Source organism: Cololabis saira, chromosome 14 (genome assembly GCF_033807715.1).
Source record: "Cololabis saira isolate AMF1-May2022 chromosome 14, fColSai1.1, whole genome shotgun sequence".
NCBI classification, from domain to species: domain Eukaryota; kingdom Metazoa; phylum Chordata; class Actinopteri; order Beloniformes; family Belonidae; genus Cololabis; species Cololabis saira.
Genome location: NC_084600.1, coordinates 33,614,324 through 33,635,776, shown reverse-complemented (window position 1 = coordinate 33,635,776; position 21,453 = coordinate 33,614,324). Strand labels below are relative to the sequence as shown.

The following is a 21,453-nucleotide window of genomic DNA, read 5'->3' as shown; positions in this document are numbered from 1 at the left end:
AACAGGCAGAAAAGTACTCCACCTCTTTAAAAATCATTTAGATTGAAATTAAGCTCTATAATCTTGCAAAGAACTCCAGAGAGCCTCCCTGACATCCCACTCATTCCAGGTTATATCCATGCGTCACCACCACAGTCAATTACCATAATTACCACTATATTTGCAACCACGCCTTGAACATTGCATCCAGTCTATCCTCATTAGCCGGTGCATGCAGCATCCTACCTGAAGGGTTTCGGGGGGAGTATGCTGAAACGCGTCTTCTCCAGCATCTTTCTGATCTTATTTCGCCCTCCCGACACAGTGTTGGCCTTCATTTTCCGAGTGCTCTTATGGTCTGTAGGGAATTCCATGTCTCCAGGAAGATCGGGGATGGAGAAGCGATTCCCTTTTTTCTCTTGGATCTTGGGGATGTGAGGGCCCCCATTCTTCTTCTCGTGTAGGATCCTACTAAGGAGCTCTTTGAACACTGGATGGATGAAAGCAGAAGACTGGTTGGTGCCTGACTGCATTGTAATTCTTTTGGCATATTATTATTATCAACAATACCTGCTACAATTACCACTTAATCTGATCTACAACTTTACTCACCAAATATGTTGGTTTTGACTGTGAGGGAGAGGTGGGTGTTGTTTCTAAAGATGTCGAGGGCTTTGGACAAGGAGATGTTCTCAAAGTTCTGGCCGTTGATCTCCATGATCTGGAACACAAACCCACTTAACTTCAGTGAACTCGTTCTCAACTCAGTTTGGTAGTTGTTATGGTGTAGCTGTTCAGAAAATAAACTGAAACCCACTAATGTTCACCACCACCGCCGCCACAGTCATCTTATTAGAGGAGCTTTACTGCACAGAATATATCACAAGTCAAATAAGGATGTGAGGAGTCACTCTGACTTCACCGGCACTTTGCACTTGCCAAGTTGTCAGAAAAGTGTTACTGAAAAGTACCTGCAAGTAGGGCTGCACGATTAATCGTTAAAAAAAATCGCGATCTCAATTCATGCTTGAACGCAATCTCATTTCCAAATGACGACGATGTTTTTTTTTTTTTTTAAAGATGGCTGCATAAAAAAAGGACTAGGCCTATGTTCTAGGTTGTTGTAGTCCTGTCATGGTCAACTATCATGTTGTCATGTTTGTTATATTTTGTTAATGGTTGTGGATTACATTTGGAGAAACATCTACCTTTCTCATCACCTGACACATATTGCACATAAATATTGTTAAAATTGTTATTGTTAAAATTATTTAAAGACAAGAGAGATGTTTATTGTTTTTATGTTCAATGTCAGCTGTTACAGCAAAAAGCAGCCAGAGGAATAATTTGTTGCCTCAGAACTACAGGATCTGTTACAAGTCCCCTTTCTGAAAGGGTGTTCAACTCAGGGAGGAACAAATATTGTTCAAAATTGTTATTATTGTTTAAATTATTCAAAGGTTTGTGTAAAGAAGACAAGAAATGTTTATTGTTATTATATTTTTGTTCAGCTGTTGCAAAGTTAAAGTAATAAGTGCAATAAATTTTATATTGGTAAGTAAGTAATAGGTCCCTTTGTTCCTGTCTTTTTTATTAACAAAAGAACTCTGACTTGTAATTTACACCCTGATGAACTGGATGGAAATCCAAACTGTTAAGAAAGTGGCGTTACACATTACTTCTGCACTAAAGACCTGCACAAGCAAGGAAACATGGTGTGTCTTTTACTACACAGTTTAACCACACGGTCACATGAGAGGCTATAAATAAGACTGCTGACTTCTCACCCAGGGGAGAGATCACGTCGTAAGACTGTACAATCTAAAACTTTACAAACGGGTAAAAGATCAATACTACTTTTGGGAAAATGGTGTGTAGACATTTAGCATGAATATACAGGTTGACTTTCTTTTATTTAAGTTTTTAGGAAAGATAGGTCACAGAGAGCCACTGCTTGGGACTGAAAACTGGCCTCAGTGTGATGAGAATCATCAAGCTTCTGTACAAGAGGTGGCTGTTTAACGCCTCTTTTTCTGGTGCGGTAAAAATACCAGTTCCTGTTCAGTAGTTAGACTTGGTTTACTTGCAAACAAGCTGATCTGTGTCATACTTTGCTCTGCCACTTATAATAGTAGCTTATGTAATTCTGTGCTTGATGCAAGGCTTGATGGCTTCATTAGAGGGCAACTATTATCTATGGAATCATATAAATGCAATAAACTGGACCGTCAACATCATAAATTATTATGTATTTATTATGTTGAAACACACAAAAGAAAGAAACATTGCTTGCTGCATTACTTCAACAAGTAATATCATTACTAAAGTTACGTATCATGTGCTTGCAGGTGTTTTTTGGTGGTTTCCCTTATTTGCATCCTGCAGATCAAGTATTTTCCCTTTTTTCAGCTAATTTTAACTTCAGACTTTACTCCCTGTTAGACAAATGGTGGTGTGTGACTCCTTTCTGTTGCAGTGTTGATTTTCTTTTCTATGTAATTACTTTACATTGACGTTTTAGTAAAATGATTCACTTACAAATATAATGTATTTTTTTGCTCATTATTTATAGTTATTTGCAAAAAGGTGTCATAGAGCCCCACTGGCCGTTTACTATATGAACTCACACTACGTGGTCTCACCTGATCTCCCCGCTTAAGTCCGGTCTCTGCAGCTTTGCTTCCTTCTTCCACCGATTCAACAAAGATCCCAAATCCTCTTTCACTGCCGCCCTGCAGGCTAAAGTAGAGCGGCGACTCCCTGGATGCCTTCTGCAGCGTGATCTGTCTCAACTTCGCCTTGGCTGCACACGCAATGTTCAACAGCCTCAAATGGCCCTTCATTTTCTGACAGGGGGACGGGGAGGGAGCAATGACACAGTTAGCAACTGGAGGAGACTGAAATTTGAATTTGCTGTTGTCTCTACGATGTTGATAAGACAGTAAAAACTTTAATGGGCACATTAGAGACGACACTTTGAATACAATCAAGCCGAGTAAAAACTTACAACATTAAACATATCTCAAACAGAGATAAAGCTTCAACACACTCAAGTTTAGAATATTACTTGATCTTACTGTGGTTTCTAGACGTTTCTCAAAATCCTCCAGGAAGCGCGTCATAGCTTGATCGCCCTCGAAGTCGTTGAAGTGGTTGTTGACCCACAGCAACACTATTCTCGTTACCTGTGACACAATGATGGTTTTGATCAGGACGCTTCTCCCCCATGATTTATTTCTTCAGAGACCTGACGCCATTTGTGAAAGAGCTGCTTTGACAAACAATTTCTTAAAAGCTCTTGAAGGTTGTCGATAGCGTTGGTGTTGGATCAGAGGCCTCATTATGCTGCACTGCACTTTTACTGCGAGTTATCTCTGAACACAGTCGGAGGGTAAATGTCAAGTTCAGTGCTCTAAATAGAGTTACTGCACTCACATGCCGAACACTTGATCATATACACTGATATCGCTGATAAACTGCAAAACTATCTGTCTCTATTTTCTGGAAATATATATATATTAAAACTAGTAGGAAAAGACAAAAACAGAAAAGGCTGTTTAGTGAGCACAGTTGACTTTTATTTCATGTTACAGTAACGGAGAGAAAAACAAAATAAAGAGAGGTCTAAGAATCACCCTTTTTCTAACTTTTACGATACACTGAATAACAAAATTCACCTTCAATCTGTGGTTTCTCCCATGTCTTCCTTTCTCTTTCCTGATTTCTCTAACATTCATATGTTTTGATCCTGTTTAAGAGGAGCTAAAGATTATAAGTCTGAATGACGACCGCATAAAGACTATTGACAGGACAAGACTAATCTTAGGTTGAAGCTGTTATGGACTTAAGGACTGTCGGGCACGAAGAAAATCGCTACTTGGCTCGAGGAGAGCTGAGCTTGCTGTACTTGTATTGATCTGCATGTGAGCGGCACAACACATGAATTTCCATCGACGTGCATAAATAAATAACATTATGAGAGCTGATAAGGGCATCATGACCACTGCTGAACATGATACATGCTGTAATCCCTTGCAAATCACATCCCTCAAAAGTAGACTGTTTGGCCTTTTGCACATTCCACATATGTTCCAAACTTCTCCATCGTTCTTCACGTTTTTAATTCTAATCTGCATCCTATCACCTTGAATTAGACCTCCGGTGGCGGACGAGAAGGGAAGGACTGGACAGACTATTCTCACCAGCCTGCATACTGACCGTGTCGCGCAGGCTGTCCACCTGAAACCACTCCAGCAGCTTCTTCCCGACATCCATGGGACTCGACAGGAAGGTTCTGTAGGTCAGTAGGAAGTCCTCTATGTAAGTGGGGTCCACCACCGAAGGCTCCTCCACCAGGTGCATGATCAGTCGCTCTGGAGTTCCCTGGGGTGAAAAATAAATGCGTGAGTATAAGTTGCAATGGACACTGCACCCTCATACATACACATGTAAGACTGCAGAAAGGTCACATACTCTATGGAGGAGACACACATGGAGTCAGGCAGGCGGGCACAAACACACGTGCACACACCCGTCTGAATACATTATGTCAACATTAATCATAAAAGTGACAAGGACAAACTTTAACTGTGCATTTATTGAACTGAGCTGTCAGACATCCATTCATAAAACAATGAACACAAACAAAAGCAAATATAAGATTCATGGACATGACTACTTTGGATTTTTTAATAGGAATAAAAAGCATCAAGTATGATACACAGATGTCTAGTTGGAGTTTTCTTCATAAGACTTAAAACATTTACGACAGGTGAACAACGCTTTTCCCAAGTGAGTTTGGTAATATCACCATAGCAAAGGTCTCTTGGGGAAGCGATTCATTGGGCAGGGAACAGAAACCAGAAAGGCATCCACTTTTGTCTGACACAAAAAGAACAAAGTCAGAAAAGAGAAGCGGAAATGCGAACGCTTGTGGATTGACTCATCTCCACTGGATGCGTTTTAGAACCGACAGCTTTTCTCTGAGCAGTAGCCGAGAGAATCATTCAGGCCCATTATCTGATCGATACCTCACTGCCTCTGTAGCTTTAGGAAAAGGATCAAAAGGCTTTGGAAGGCTCTGCAGTACAGTGTACAAGAAAAGGTTGCGGCAAACACTAATAGCGCTAGCGGCGCCTTGTAACGGCCGACATAGAACATTGAGTAGCTGCACTGAGATTCCTGCAAACGGCTTTATGTGAGGGTATGGGTGTGGGGGTCAGATCGATGCAAAGCATGCTGGGATGTATAGAGCGGAGAAGTGAGAAACACGGAGGGTAAAAACTTGAATTTATTTTGTGTTAATCCAAGACGTTGGATTAAAATTGCTTATGCAACATTATTATCTTAACATTAAGCCTTCAGGTCATCTTTCTGTACCGGTGTAAAATCTCATTTTTTAACAGAGAAATACATTAAAATACCAGTCTAAAGGTATGTCAACACCAAGAATGACAACTTAAGCTCTGCAGACGATCAAGCACATGCTGTATCCAAGTCCTAACATGGACTCTGGTGATCCGTTTGGTGACGTACACAAAAAGCCAAACAACCACAGGGGCCAGTAAACTTAACTGACTGAAAACAAGAGGAGAATCTACCACTCTGCCACCAGAGCCGTCGTTTTGAGACCAAACATGACTTACACTTTAGAAAGCATCAAAGTTAGTTTGGTGACATCCTGTTTAAGAGCATGTCGGTGTGAAAACGGAGAGATCGTCAACGCTGCCACTTCGCGGCAGTGGTGTAAAGTAACGAACTACAAGTACTTCGTTATTTTACTTAAGTAAGATTTTTGAGAATTTGTACTTTTATTGATACTTTCATTTTTCTGTACTTTTACTTTTACTTCGTTACATTTTCAAGGAAATAATCGTACTTTTAATCCGCTACATTTAAAATTGGACACGTCGTTACTCGCTACAAATTAAAGAACAGCACAGCGGGGGCTGATTTATGGTTCCGCGTTACACCGGCGCAGAGCTACAGCGTAGGGTACGCGGCGACGCACACTCTACGCCGTAGGCTACGGCGTAAGGTGTGCGTCGATTTAACGCGGAACCATGAGGAGGACGGGAAGGAAGGGGGGCGCGTGAATATACCGAGAAGGAGCCGCAGCTCCCGGGGGAGTTGCGCCGCAGAGGCGGGCCGGAAGGCCGGAGGAACCGCCGTTGCGTCGAGTACCGAGGAGGACTGAAGCCTGAATTATGGTTCCGCGTTAAATCGACGCAGAGCTTCGCCGTAGGGTACGGGCCTGCGTTGGTGTAACGCGGAACCATAAATCAGCCTTGAGCGGCAGCCGACGCGTGTCCATGCGCACTATTCTTTGATTCCACCCCTTCTAAGGTGGTTTTGGCATTTAAAAGTTCAAAAGTCTCATCCTTTATCAGCTGGGGTTGCTTAATGTTGTCACTGCATATACAGGCTGGGGGTGGACCTGTCAGCGGGGCCAATGGGGTACAGCAGCAGTGATGAGCAAAGGGAGAAATTAAAATGGGGTAATGGAAACAAACACTAAAGGGGTCAGAATAATATCACCATTATTTAGAGTTGTAAGCAAATTCTTGGATTCTTCATTTCTTTGCAATCCTTTTGAAAATAATTTTGTACTTTGAATTTTGTACTTTGTACTTTTTACTTTTGTACTTAAGTACATTTTAACCCATGTACTTTTTGTACTTTATTATATTTAAGTTGAGGTACTTTTATACTTTTACTTAAGTAATTTTCTTAATGGGTACTTTTTACTTTTACTTAAGTAATTTTCAAGCAGAAAATTTGTACTTTTACTTAAGTACAATATTTTTGTACTTTTTCCACCTCTGCTTCGCGGTAGGTCACAGGTCATTTGACAAATAATTTGACGAGCAATTTTTCAGTTAAATATTGTTAGTTCACAGTTTAGTGGTAGCTGTGGCCAAGAATAGTCGGTTTCATAGGGGAAGTATTAGTTAACTCTTAAAAGAAGAGGTGCTTAGAAACAGTGAATGCAGTGTTAATGAAGTACGTGATCTGGGGTATTCTAACTATAAAGAATATGAACGATAAAAAGATAACGGTGTGAAGACGTATCCATCCAGGCCTATTCACAGATAATGATCAATATTTTCATTTTTATCCACTAGTTATATATGTTTTCATGGATTAATAAACATATTGTAAAGTATTATCAGTTAAAAGGGCTACAAGCACACCTCACTGTCTTCAGAAGTTTCACTACAGTTTTCAGAAGATGTTGTTAAAAATGTCAAACCTTGATGACAATGTGCCCCTTCCTTGTCCCAGTGCGATCAAGCTCGCGGTGCTCCTTCACCATCACGATCTCCCCCTCCTCTTCCACCTTGTGCGTGTTCTTCTCCACATGGTTGAGGATGCGGCAGTAGTCCTCCTGGGCGACGCACACAAACTGGTCGAGGATGACATGGGGTAAGCGGATGAACTTGTAGTAGAGCAAAACACTGCTCTGCACCACAACCGGGTACTCAGACAGCAGCACAGAAAAAGCATGAGGGCGTGCAGCGAGAGGCATGGAAGAGAAGGAATTATGGAGAAAACAACGTCCAACAGCACTACCTCACTAAACTAAAACTGATTAAAGATCAATTTTAGAGGAAGTGATGGTTTCAAATCATTGCCGCTTGCAATTTTGCAGAGGCATCCTCGCAGGAGCGCGACAAACCTCCCATTATATCCCACTGAACAGAAAGCACTTGGACTTGACTCTGTGACTTCTTCTTCTCTAAATCATTAGTTTCTGTATTTGTCTCAGCAAGCTCTACCTCTGCAACTTCCTCTGTATCTGAGGAACGGAAATGATGTGTGCAGGAGAGGAACTAGGCAGTAAGACAGAAAGCCTGCAAGTAAGAGAAGGGACTTTTCATCTACTGCACTATATTAGGACTGTTTGACTGAGAAAGCTGCGAGGTAATATATATATATATATATATATATATATATATAAAGGAACTTCCCACATCTTTACAGAGGGCAATTCTGCAATTAAGATTCTGCTCTTTAACAAAAACAAAAGAAGAAATGAAAACAAGATATTATTGCACTGTAACACAGATTTAGCTTCATAAGGACAAGTCTAGCCTAAAAGTTAGCCCAAACTAAGTAACAATAACACGATAAGTGTCACCAAGTGCGTTGTTATTGACTATTTCACAGTAGGTTTACGGTGATTACTCCTGCAGAGAGCAGCTCAAACAGCAAATGGTCATCTTTACCTGGCAGTCGTCCCCCTTGGTGCGAACTTCTCCTATCATGTACTGCTTGTCCAATGACGGTGAGATGCCAAAACTGTTTCCCATACAAAGAGTCTCTACTCTTCCTTCTGGATGGCTGATTTCAACTGCTCCATTCAGGATTACATACCAGAGGTCCAGCTGCAGACAGATACACAGAGATGATATATGGGGGGGGGGGTTGCTGCTTAGGTGTGATCAATGATACACTGGTGTGAGTACAATATGTTACTCTTGCTTGTTTGTGGTCTTTCGCCATCTAAGTCATGCACATGTACATGCACGCCTATGTCCTGCATTGTTAAAAACCTCCATCATCATCATTTTAAACATTTGGTCACTTAAATACCCATATAACTCCATGGTTCTGGGGCATATCCGTGGAGGACTGGAGGCTCATGGAAGGGATGATGTAGGAACAAGGACTGGGATGTTCACCTGGACAACACGCTGGACTGGAGTACTAAGTACTGCCATGAGTGGATGATGGAGGGTGGGTGGGCGAGTCCTCGGCTCACTCTCAACTCTCTTCATTTTTCATTCTCTCGCTCCTTTTCAGTAAGCAAATCTCCAGTTCTACCCTCACTGCTTCCCACTTTCTCTCTCTATCAACTTTTCTAATTTTTCATCCCACCTAAGGCTGTCCTTAAACCTGATCTGTGATGAAATGGTGATAAGTGAGAGGAGGAAGGGTAATCAGCCACATGTGGGCCCTTATTGTAAACAAAATCGTCCTATGGGGCTGTTTCTCCCAAGTTCACGTAAATATAATACGTCTTATAGTATTTATCCCTTCGCTTTACCTCATGAATATTTACAGCAGCCTGCAGCCTTGGGAGAACAGTTGGTCACAATTATCATTTCTAATATGACAAAGTAAAGAAAAAGGTCTCAGTCTTTACAGCACCTTGCTGGCTCTGCGATAGTCCATTTTCTCCTCCTTTCAGCCCTCTCAAGTGCTTTTTCTCTTTCTCTTTTCCCCACTTTCTCTTAAACCACTTAAGACTTTATTGTGCTTTCCCTCTCATACTCACTCAGCCCAGTCATTCTGACTTCTGGCTGCATCCAAGTGATTCTCTTTGACATTCAACACGAGTCCACAGAGAGACACTGGAGTGGAGGAGAACTGCCCATCAATCAACCCGACAGACACACAGCATGCAGGCACACACCCATATCTGATGCCTTGCCTATTCACATATACTTTCATACATGTGTGTGTGTTCATGATTTCCTGCTGCTGGTGTGTATTCCTGTTTTCCTGGGCTTAGCATCAGGCAGTTCGTTGCCATTTATCGTCTTGTTTGTTCCAACGGTGCCGTTTGGAAATGCCGGGGATGGAGCTCCAGTTTCTCAGGCGTGTAACTTAATTAATTAGCTGTGTAGACACTCAAGTGATTGACAGGACATCCTCACTCCAGCGGCTCTGCGCATACAGGCCTATATATGCGAATTAGCTTGGGACGGATGGGGCGATGGTGGGGATGTGTGCATTTGTGAGCAAGGAAACAAGCATCAGTGAATGTGTATATGTTCCTTTATATCTCAACCTCTTTTTGTCCTTTTTTCCCCATTCAACATTCAATAACTCTTTAAAACATTTAACCAAAAATGCATTCATTTAATAGGAACATTATTCATTTGAGTAATATAATATCTCATAATATGAGGCGTTACTGTGATTATATGAACAATAATTAACAACAACAATTAATAATTACCCTGTTGGTAATTAACATAAGTGGGGCATGCAGAAAAAGTGAATATGAAAAGTTAAATGAGCACCAGCAGTAATCATAAATCAACTCAAAATGGTTTCAGTCTCCTGTTGGGTGCATTCATACCTCTCGTTTGTCTTGCAGTATGACGGTGCCTGCCTGCTCCACCACCTCGAACACCATGACGCTGCACAAGTCCCGCCGCACCGACATGGTCATGTTGGCGAAGGCAGGCAGCTGATGCATGAACTCCAGCAGTTGCTCTGTTAAGTGAGAGGAAATAAGAAAATTTAATTAGAGAAAGGTTAGAAATTGACTGACGAGCGGGTTGTGAATCATGAAGTGTTCATTGTTAATGTCCAACAAAGGCAACACCTCTCAGGAGTGAAATGTTAAACGCTGGTTTATTTACTGGTACAACCAAGGAAAGCTCCAAGAAAGAGGGCATCAGGGGTCTTTTAAAAACCAACAACGTGTCTTCATCTCCATCTCGTAATCAGATATGAAAATCAAAGATGCCAAACCAGAATCGTTACTATGACTGTGCTGTCAACCACTGACAGTTGGAAGCCCCGCAGGTCGGGGTCTGACAGTGTCCATCAAACACGCTGGCTCTGGCTTTTTCAATAGATGTTTACCAACCGCTGGAGTACTTTACATAGTTCTGGAAACTATTAAAAAGCAGTTCCCCTTATTTTTTGTGCTGCACCACAATGAATAGTGTAGATTCCACAGCGATGATCTTATAGGTTCTTTTTGAAAGCTAAAGACTTTCTTATTATGAGGTTGATGCAACTGTATGGCAATTGGTTGAAACAACCCCACTGTGCACGGACTGGTCCAAATGACGCAAGTAGGCATTAATTGGGTGGATTGGTGCATTAGTACAACATTAACATAAAAAAAAAAAAAGACCATGAACACAGTAATTGTGTATTTAAGGATTTATTGAGCTGATACCGATATGTGACAGGATGATTGCCTTGTGATTTTCACTGGTCTCCCATCTACTGGCAGACCATTAAATCACTTTAGCAGGTTTTTATTTGCCTTATGAAAACAACTTGGATGGCTTTTCAGACTTTTAGCAATTAGAAAGCTAAATTAAGCTTTCCTTAAGAAGAAAGTTTGAACACGGACCCATCTGATCGCAGAACACGTGTCCATTGTCTTTCCATTTTCTGAGATATTTTTGTGCTTCCAGAACGCTGCAGCGTCTTTGCAGAGGGGATATGTGGGTTCTTCCACGTCTAATACCTTTAATTATAAGCATTAAAGGTATTCTTGATCCCTCGTGTCTGTATCGATCAAGGTGGCACGACTGTGTCTCGTGAGGTGTTGCCTGGGGCTTCAAGGAATTATTCCATCGTAGTATTCCTTACATACTCTATATACTTTGTACTACATTCACTTTTTGATCATGCTCACGACATCTGGCTTCTCACATACAAAGAGAAAACTACGTTTTCATGGAACTCCAACTTGTTAGGTGGTGACGGGTTTAAGAGCCTGGTTTTTCTTTCCTTTGTCTAGTTTTTGACTCCTTTTTTATGCATCTACTAGTTAAAGATGTGTAATTGTCAATAATTTAAATTAAATTACCCTTTTATCAGCCACTTAGCAACATTTAGTGAACGATTTGGGTGGCTGTTCATTACAACCCACTTTCAAAACCAACAAAACATAACTTTTCAGCTTTATAAAGAAAAATAAATATAGTTTCTGAATGGGATACACAGAATTCATTAAAGTACCGGTAAATGTAGGAATTTGCATGGAAGCATGTTATATGTATCAGGCGATAGCTTATTTAAAAACATGTTGAGAAATTATACTGTATTGAGGAGTTAAAAAATAAAATAAAAACAATCAATGAAAAACAGAATTTCAACAGCAGGTCTGTAACCAGTAGGAGGGGTTTAACCAGCACTAAAACTATTAGTAGGCCTGCTACCATTCATTTAGCCTCAGACAACCAGACTACACCATCTGCAACAACTTGCAAGATGAAGCTCTGCATTTGTCACAGGATGCGTCCCTCTTCCCTGCATAGCAGAATTAACAGAACTTGGTCAGTCAATATAAAGTGCAGAAAAGTGAGAAGAAGCAGATTAACTCTGCAGAGACTGAAGATGAAACGCAGCAGCACAGATATTGGATGAGCTGCCAACCAGCTCAGTGAATAAGGTTTAAGCTCAGGGGGGTGAAGGGCCAAATCAACAGTCTTTTACAGTTGCTCGTGCAGGACTATGTGTGTGCATACTGGTTGGAGAAACAAATCCCACGGATTCATTTCGTGTAAAGCTAATATTGCGCTGCAGAGGTCTGAGGGTTGAACATTTCCTGAGTGGATATTTGGCGTATTGATTTTGAGCAAAGCCATTTTGAAAAAGAACTTAAGATTACCACCAACACCTGCCCCACGTTTATCCAGATAGTTTTACCAGCTTCCATTTCAGATTAGCAGATTAGCTGATGTGCTGCAATAACAGCGTATCTCAGTGAGAATGACTCACTTCCCTCTCCTGCTAACATCCCCAACACAGCGACTAATACCACACTTTTCTGAAAATGTGACAAACTCAGAGTGCATATTGATTTTCAGTTAACCCACACTTTAAATAAAAATAGAAATACTCTGGACAACTGTACCTGAGGGAGCCAGGTTTCAACTTTTGTTGGATATGTTGCTCCCTCAACCTCCCTCTGCATTATGCATTTCCCCTGAATGTGATTTGACTGCAATGGCAAAGCCCCCAGCAGGCACGCAGCAGGCCAGGCCTTTACAACTTCTCCCAGCTCTCTGATGTGGTCACCTTCTCCTCCAGGACCCTGCTGGGCCCCACTAATGAGGTTGTATCTCTGATTGCCAGCTTAAAAATAAACACTGGAAGGACACTGCTGTTTAGACACCACTACAGGGTGATCTATAATACACAGGGCCACTTATGTATCTGCCCTCTATGTGCTTAATGAATAACTGAAAGCATCACTTAAAATCAAAAAATAGACCTTAAATCTAGGGCTGGGGATCGATTCAAATGTCAAGAATCGATTCGATTCCGATTCTTAAGATTCAGAATCGATTTTCACGATTTGATTCGATCCGATTCGATCCGATATTGATTCGATCCGATATTGATTTGGGTTGGTGTTATTAAAAATGTTTTTTGAGCTATTGCCTGAATTATATGACTATAAAATAACTAGTGAAATAATAATTTCACAATAATTACTGTGAAATAACTAAGAAATAAATAACTCAAATAGGCCTTTCAATATCCATGTAAAGTGCAAAAAAAGAAAGAAATTGCAACAACTCATGCAGTACACAAATAATTTTAGCTTGTCTAATTTATTCTGTCACCAGACACACATATTGCCATGAAGCACCTGGCATTTTTCAGAAGTGTCATGACAAACTGTGTCCGACTACTGGGATTAAAGTTCCCCCGGGCGAAAATGTAATGATGGAGTAAAAAAAAAAAATAAAAAAAAAAATCGATCTTTGGACATAAGAATCGATTTTTAGGAATAAATATGAGTATCGATTTAGAATCGGAAAATCGATTTTTTCAACACAGGCCTACTTAAATCTAGTATTAAACAGTGAGATCCATATTCATTCAAGCTGCCTTTTAAAGGTCATTTGAAGCAATTCCACGTAGATGTAAACTATTTCAAAGGATCATTCATTCGAGAGTATCGTAGTCTGTAATTTAGGGAAAATTAGTCTTGGTCTTTTAGGCAAGGATCAAATTGGGCAGCAAAGACTTTGCACTGACCAATGTCGTCGTCATTGCGGTCAGCTGGATCTTTTTCCAGACACTCTCGGACCAGATCTCGTCCCAAAAGGGTGTCCGAGGCTCTCTCCAGGTCTTCGTCTTCCTCCTCTTCTTCCTCGCTGTCCACTGCAGCTTCTGGAAGTCCAGACAGATCCACATCTCCGAGCTCGCTCTCTGTGGCCTGGAGAAAACAACGCTGCTGTTTATTTACAGGACTGAACCGCAGAATACTTGACCATGTATTTACTATTAAAATCCCTTTTTATGTATTTTTTATAGGATTCTAGACATATAGTGCAAATGATTTAGAACCGTTCTTTGGGCCCCAAAAGTAAGAACATAGCACATAAAAAGTACATCAAAGGGCAGATTTAAGAGTTCTCAATGACCAATTCTATACAGAAACAGAAATTAGCATGACTAGACAGAAACACAAGACATTTTGAGTAACAAAACTGGCCAAATTCGAGGTGATTTCAAATATATCCTGTCATTTTCTGACATCGACAGGAACAAAAGAGACGGGGCAAAGTGGATGAGAACTGTTGTTAATCAATGCTTTCCATTTCCCAGCTCCGTTTTGATTCTCGTCTTGTATTTTTACTGATGCATGATTCATGATTGAAACAAAACAAAACAAAAAAAACAACCTTTGAGTGAGCAGCTGTAACTGCAACCCTCAGCTAAACCCAATCACCTCAAAAACAGATATTCCAGTCCAGCAGTAAGCATTAATATTCCTACATCTGTCCACATGTGCAGGCTGACAGACGGTGAGCAGAATGTGGATGTGAAAGTGCACGGGAGCTTTCGGGTCATGCCATCTGTTGGCTTTTACAGGTACTCCTAAGAGCCAATTGAGTTGCAAAGTGGGTCTGACTTCAACTCTCTCTCGAGTAATAAAACCTAACTGACGCACTTATTTAATGTGAGAACTCACTCACTTCACTGTTGTTCTTGCTGACACGTTGTACTGGATAAATCCAAGTATATTTTGCTCCAAGAATCACAGAGAGCCAGTGTCTAAGAGATATTGATAGGGCTTTTAAACTGTACTGAACAGCTGAATGTAGTTGTGCTTGTGCCAGTGTCCAATTTCCACTTTCTTTCTTTTTGAAATCTATTCATGTGCAATTGCTCCTTCAGGTTTCATAGTTGAATATACAACAATTTTAAAGTCAAGGATCAAGCAAACAACTTTTCCATCCATGCATTGCAACAGACTCACATGCGCTAACATAATTTCAGTAGTTGAGTGTCAAGAGAAGCTTCAGATGGGATATATGAGCTGCTGTACCTGCTGGGACAAAGCTAATTTCTTGGCCTACACACTGCAAGATGGACTCTCTAATGAGCAATAGTGTCGAGTTGTTAGGTTCCCTAGAGATCTGGAGCGCACCCAAAAGGTTTTACGGGATTCTCAGGGGCGAGGTGATTGAGTCCATGGCCCATCCCAAGTTCAGGCTCAGGTCCACTCTTGTTTTCATTAATTAAGTACGACAAGCCATTGAGAAGACCGCAGAAAGAGAGCAGCTGCTCAGTCTCTCCTGTTCCCAGCACACCGGAGGCAATTCATTTGGTCTAATATATGTCAACAGACAAGCCGGAGGAAAACACAAATCCTCATCACACCGATGAACAATGTATAAAATAACCGGAGAATAAACGACCTGTGATTATCAAATGAATTTGACTTGGCGGAGCATCTTTTTCGCTTTGTCATGCAGCAAGGTTTACGATCACAAAAGAACTCAATAACTGGCATTTTGCAAAATTATCCACTGTATAACACCACTATAGGTTCTACAAAAAAAGAAAACCATCATCGCACCAATATGAAGACCAAGATAAAAGTCAAAAGGGTACATACCGTAGATGACCATTTAGTAGCCCGGGCATTTAATATGCTAAATCCACTTGGACCCCAGGCGTTTATAAGAACCAGGCGGGTATTTGCACCAGGCTACAATTTATTTTTGCAATGAGCAGCACCAGACCATTACTTACAAAGAACATATGAGATCACCATAGTACCACTGGAACTAAAATTGTACACACTGTACACAACACAACACCTCACGACGAGCTCCCGATCACAAATCGTGAGGTCCCAAGAAAATCAAGCGTGTTTGAAATCCTGGACGCTCCTCGTGAAGGAATCACAGTTGAAGCAGCTGCGACCCGATTTGACTCATCCTTTCACAGAGAGCATGCACAATCTCTGATGTTACGTCAAAAACTATTATTTGTAGTTTAAGTTTTGCAAATTCACATTACAAATCATGTTTTAATAGCAAAAAAAAAAGAGCGCATTTCCACGTACGGTGCGTGTCGCCGCGTACCCTACGCCGTAGGCTCTGCGTTGGTGTAACGCGGAACCATAAATCAGCCTTTAGTGTGTGCGCTGTCTGCTGAACTCTTTTTTCTCTTCTCATTTTGCTGGGACGTCGGGTTCCTCCGCCGAGACACAACTTGAAATGATTCGCAGTGCACACACCCAATCAGAAACGCTACAGATATTTTGGGATTTTTATATATATAGAAAAATTTAATTATAAATAATAAAGAAGGCGGAGCAGAGCGGTGACAACCTTTATGAGGAGCGGAAATTCTCGCCGCTCCACTCCGCTCACATGCTCTGATATACAAAGACAGTTTGTCTGTGTAACGGCGACACACGGAGCTGATCAGAGCAGTATGAACGATACTGTACACAATACAATGCAAATACAGTGTTATTACCAGGTTATTACCGATAGTCGCCCGGGCGTTTAATTGAACCGGCGTTTATTATGCCAAATGGGCTCGGATCCCCGGCGGCTATTAGAGCACAGGCGCGTATTTGCGCGCGGGCGACTATTTGGTCATCTACGGTATATAACCATCCATTGGAGGAAATACCCTATTTTGCCAGTAAGAGGACAACAGAAAAGAAGGTTTGACATGAGCCCTGTGTGGACAATAAAAGAGCAGCAGTGTAAAACAGACACGTCTCTTCATCCCAGCCGCCTTCATCTTTCAGAGCCACAGAGAGCCAAGTCCATTTCACATGCTGGATTTGCCCTTTCAATCCAATACCCCCGGTCTCTGAACCCCTCTGAGCCAGGAGCACATTTCTTCAAGATAAAGGCCATCAGATCGACAAGAACCACTGCCGCGGTGTGGTGGAGGAGCAGAGAAGTGAAAAGTGCTGGTTTGAGTAAAAGTCTGGGATGTACAGTAGCCAAGAGCTGAAAGGGCAAAAGAGGGATGACAAGTGAGTTAAGGCTGAGAAGTTGGAAAGAGAGTAAAATGAGCTGCGAAGCATTCAAATAAGAGACAGAGCGTGTGGGAGAAGCACAACAAAACTAGTGCGCCGCCTGACAGCCGAGGTCCACGGCTGACTGGAAGGTCAGCTCTTTGAGACAGCTCTAAACAAACACCGGAGCCGAGTCAGTGACAAGCTGATAAGATCAGATCCGTGTGATAAATACCTAATCTGAGAATGAAAAGATCTGATCTCTGTGTTAAAATGTCTGACCTCAGTTAACCTGAGCCGCATCAATCTATGATCGCTCACAGACGAGCTGCGCATAGAGGACCGCCTGTGGCAGATACTGCAGAGGGAGGAGAGAAGGACGCTGAAATATCGGAGATATCCAGATTTTTCTCTGACTGCATGGCATTTCTTCGTTTTATAAATTGGGCTTTGACCAGATATTTTTCTTCCTCAATCATCTGCTTGTTTATTCAAAATACACTGTAATTCAGAGTAAAACGTATAGTACGTACTGGCACCTAATAAAACAAGATCATGCTCTACATATTGTAATGCTGGGTAATGAAGGTGATATTTTACTTTGTCGATTTTTCATTTGATGTGGCTCCTAGCACACACCCCTGCCTCCTACCTCAGTGAAAGAGGGAGAGAAGTTGCTGTAATTGCTAACATTCCTCACCGAAACAAACCTCCTTCGTTTTGTGGCCGGTTGTGCCCATAGATCACACCACCTCATAAACTTGCTCATTAGCGAGGCGACCTCACCACTTCCCCTGGCAAACGCCGGCAATGCTAACAAGCTGGTGTCAAAAATAACCTCTTCTGCCATTCATACGTGTATTCACAAACATCTGCAGAATACTGGATGAAGGGAGGAAGGGAGGAAAGAAGGAAGGAAGGAAGGAAGGAAGAGTGAAGGGTAAAGAAAAGCTTTAGCGTTTAGCGTTACTGCTTTGCAGCTGTTTAGACATCCCACACTCGAGAGGACCATTGTATCCCAGAACACACGTCTGGCGACTCCTCGGAAATGTCACATAAAGAGTGAGGCGGAGAGAGTGAAAGAGGGTAAAAGGTAAAGAGCTCCTGGACGGGCTCTGGATGCAACGGTGGAAAGACGCAAACATTGAAGCAAAAGGAGAGGCGCAGTCACAAAAGGCTAAGGGACTTTAAGGTGAATACTTTTACACCCCATTTGTTCACAGGGCCACCGGCTTCCAGTGCTCGAGTGGACTGTAAATGTCTGCCTTGTGCCAGCTCCATCAAAGTCATGTACATGAACCTGAAGGAGGGACAAAAAGAGAAAAACTCTGTTTTTTTTATATTGGGTTCTCCCTTGATTGTTCGGGATCGTCATCTTTCACGCCGGCTGCACTTATATTGAGCTGTTGATAAGAGTGATTGCAGGCATTCATAGACTTTATTTACTGGTACTGTGTTGCCCACTTAGAGAACTGTATTATTTTAAATTGATATCCACACAAGAAGTGGTGCCAAGTATTCACACTAAAATATAAATCAGCAAACAAGTCCATCTGTCAGGTAAACACCACCTAAAGCGTTGTGCTCCTGCAGCCAGCCTTGGTATTACACCACTGTAATGCTCTTTAATCTGCAGATAAAAGCTCTTATTGTGCCTGATGGACATTTTTTGTTTGTTTTTATTAGGATTTACACAAGATAAATGGTAAAATGCCTCGAGTGCCTCAAATCTGTTTCAATATGTCCTTGTAAAAGACTTATTTATAACATTTTCCATTATATTCTAAATAATATTACAGACGTCCACTCAACAAAGATTCTTTACGGAAGCCCAAGTTAAGCCATTAAGATTATTCTAACCAGGATAATTTGTGATCGCTTGTCATGCTCTTAATCTTTTCTGCTATCCTTCATGGTATGACGCCTATAAAAGATCTGATGACCACAAACCCATCCACACTGACTGTACAAGTCACACACCTGCAACACAGGTAAAGATGGCGCTTGAAAGGTTAGATTAATTTCCTACATGTGACCTTCAGTCCACAGCAGGACGTACAGGGGAGACGAATCACCAGGATGCACAAGCAATAATTAGCCAGAAGAGAGGGAGTATAATGAGGAAACATGGAAGGTTAAGTGACGACTGACAGGTGAGCAGAAGGAGCTGAAGACGATCAAGATGAGGTGAACCAGCTCGGAGTTAAAGTCCATTTTCCAGAGGAGATGATGCACAGTGGTTGAAAGTAGCTTTGTAAAAGGATTAAAAAGGCTTCATAATTTATTACAATTCATGAATTAGTGGTAACGGGAGAGAAAACGCCATTTTTTTATTCATCTGAAGCTTTTTTTTTTCTTTTTAAAGAATTTTAAATTAGAAAATATAAAAGTATATTTTCAATTAGTCAGGAAGGACAATCAAAACACCCCAAAAGAAGATGATTTGTTATGTCATTTATACAAGCAACTATGTACTCACCTGGTAAATGTCTGACAAGCTGCTGCTCCCTGAATCACTGGCGATGCTGCATCCTGATTGGCTGGGAGCCATGTGCATCACCTGGTGGTGGGCGTGGTCTGTTAAGTGCATCTTATTCAGGTCAGCAGGAAGCTGTTCAGACAGAGATGGAGAACAAGGGGAAAAAGAGAGAGTGAAATGGATATGAGTTCAAAAGAAGCAAACACTTTCTCACATTCAGAGTACACCCGGACAGTTCTACATCAGCATGCTTGTTAAGTACACAAACACACACAAATGAAAATGCCAAGCAAATAAAGCAGCAAATAGATCCAACAACCATAAACACAACAAACTCTCTGAATAAATGTGTTTAATTGGATTCACTTCAATATGATAAGACAAGTTGCACAAAGATGTCTTTTAGGGTCACAACAAATGCGTTGGCCAGCTGATGAGTTCCCTCTGAGAACAAAGCTGTGAGGTAAGTACGTACGTAAATCAATCCATAAGCACTGAAAGCAGCCTGAACAAATGGAGATGTTGCAGACACAAAAGTGTTGGATATGCCAGTGTAGGTCTTTGGTCATTCTGGGTCGTTTTTACACAGAGCAGAGGGGCTCAGGTTATACCACCACAAATACCAATAACGCAGCTTTGAACCTCCTTCTCAGGTTTCTGAACCATTCGCACCTTGATTCTTGAGACGAAACCATCTGAAACAATTAGAGTGACCAAATACCGGGCGGAGGATCGGTTGTTTACATTTGACTAAAACAGTTTACAAGCCTGAAACTCCCAACCAGGCAACGAGAACTGACGATGGACAATGAAACCGCTTCAAGAACATAGAAAAAAAAAGAAGCATATTGGCCTTAAAGTTAAAGCTTTCAAAGATAATGTTTGTCTACTTGAGCTCAGCAGTTTCATGTCTCATTTCCAAAATATATTTTAGTATTTCTTATCAAATGGGGATCACATGATGTCGTAATCATATATTAACCATCAGCTCCACTGCTTCCTGAATAATCAGCTACAAACACTGAAAAACCCCACGTGACCCTACCCTATTTAAAGATGCTATCACACAATAACATATTTAACATGAGCTTAAACATTAGGGCTAGTTTACAGATTTGCTATTAAGGATAACAGCTATAATAATACTAAATGCCTAGATGTTAATTTAAATATGCTTTCTGCTTGTTAAAATATGTTAAAGTGTTTATTAGGCTGCTGGTAAACATTTCTTGTTATATCAAAATTTTTTTAACCTTATCCGTCACGTTACATCACATTTCTCGTATGTGACACACTTAAACTGCAGTAATTATATGATATACTCAGAGGAATTGTGAAAAATTCCATGTCTTTCACAGTTAAGTGAAATTGATGACAACATGAAACTAACATGTTTATACAGGTGTTAGAAACATATGATGTAATATTTTTAAAGTGTGGTAGCTAGGTTTCCCCCTACACCGACCCTCTCTCCTCCACAAGAAAGCCTGACCGCCTATGAACTCAAGTCTTACCAGATGGGGCAGGATCAGGGTGAGGGAGGATGTCCTCCTGCGGCACCAGGAAAACCTACAGCACACCTCCTCCATGGCCACGTTAGACCATCAAGAAACCCTCACCAACCGCTGCACACGTAACCATGTATGTACCAAACCAAAATGAAGCTTGGGAGCTGTTTGAGGCTGTGAAGAAGCATGGTGCTCACATGCAATATTAAACATGTTGAGTCTGGGGGTGCAGCCCCCTCAGCACTCTCTCCTAATAGGCCTGTCGTACTGTACGACCCGTTTAGCACTTAAGTCCTCCTACATTCAAACCCACAGCACACGCAGTCACGAGAGCTCGGCTTTAACAAGTTCTACGGCTTGTTCTTCATCTGTGATGTCATCATGACAAACACAACAAAGTGCACTCGGAAGTAAATGAAAATGTCTCACGGTGACACTTGAATAGAGCTAGTAAAATAAAGATATTCTTTTAATAGAAGGATTTAATCTCAAAGTGTGCC

The 21,453-nt window shown here is 41.3% G+C and overlaps 1 protein-coding gene across 7 annotated transcripts in view; it reads right to left on the bottom strand.

The window, feature by feature from the left end:
* The window catches only part of LOC133460030 (rap guanine nucleotide exchange factor 6-like), a 146,068-nt gene that overhangs the window by 37,932 nt on the left and 86,683 nt on the right, over window positions 1-21,453 (bottom strand). For 6 of the 7 annotated variants that reach the window (XM_061740507.1, XM_061740509.1, XM_061740508.1 and 3 more), the window contains 10 exons: window positions 19,446-19,577; window positions 13,729-13,909; window positions 10,070-10,206; window positions 8,208-8,366; window positions 7,232-7,384; window positions 4,198-4,362; window positions 3,057-3,164; window positions 2,622-2,825; window positions 592-700; window positions 226-469 (listed from right to left, as the gene is read on the bottom strand). In XM_061740507.1, the coding sequence (XP_061596491.1) occupies window positions 226-469; window positions 592-700; window positions 2,622-2,825; window positions 3,057-3,164; window positions 4,198-4,362; window positions 7,232-7,384; window positions 8,208-8,366; window positions 10,070-10,206; window positions 13,729-13,909; window positions 19,446-19,577 (1,592 nt within the window). Of the gene's footprint in view, window positions 1-225; window positions 470-591; window positions 701-2,621; window positions 2,826-3,056; window positions 3,165-4,197; window positions 4,363-7,231; window positions 7,385-8,207; window positions 8,367-10,069; window positions 10,207-13,728; window positions 13,925-19,445; window positions 19,578-21,453 lie in introns of all 7 variants that reach the window. The other variant, XM_061740504.1, reaches the window with a different exon arrangement.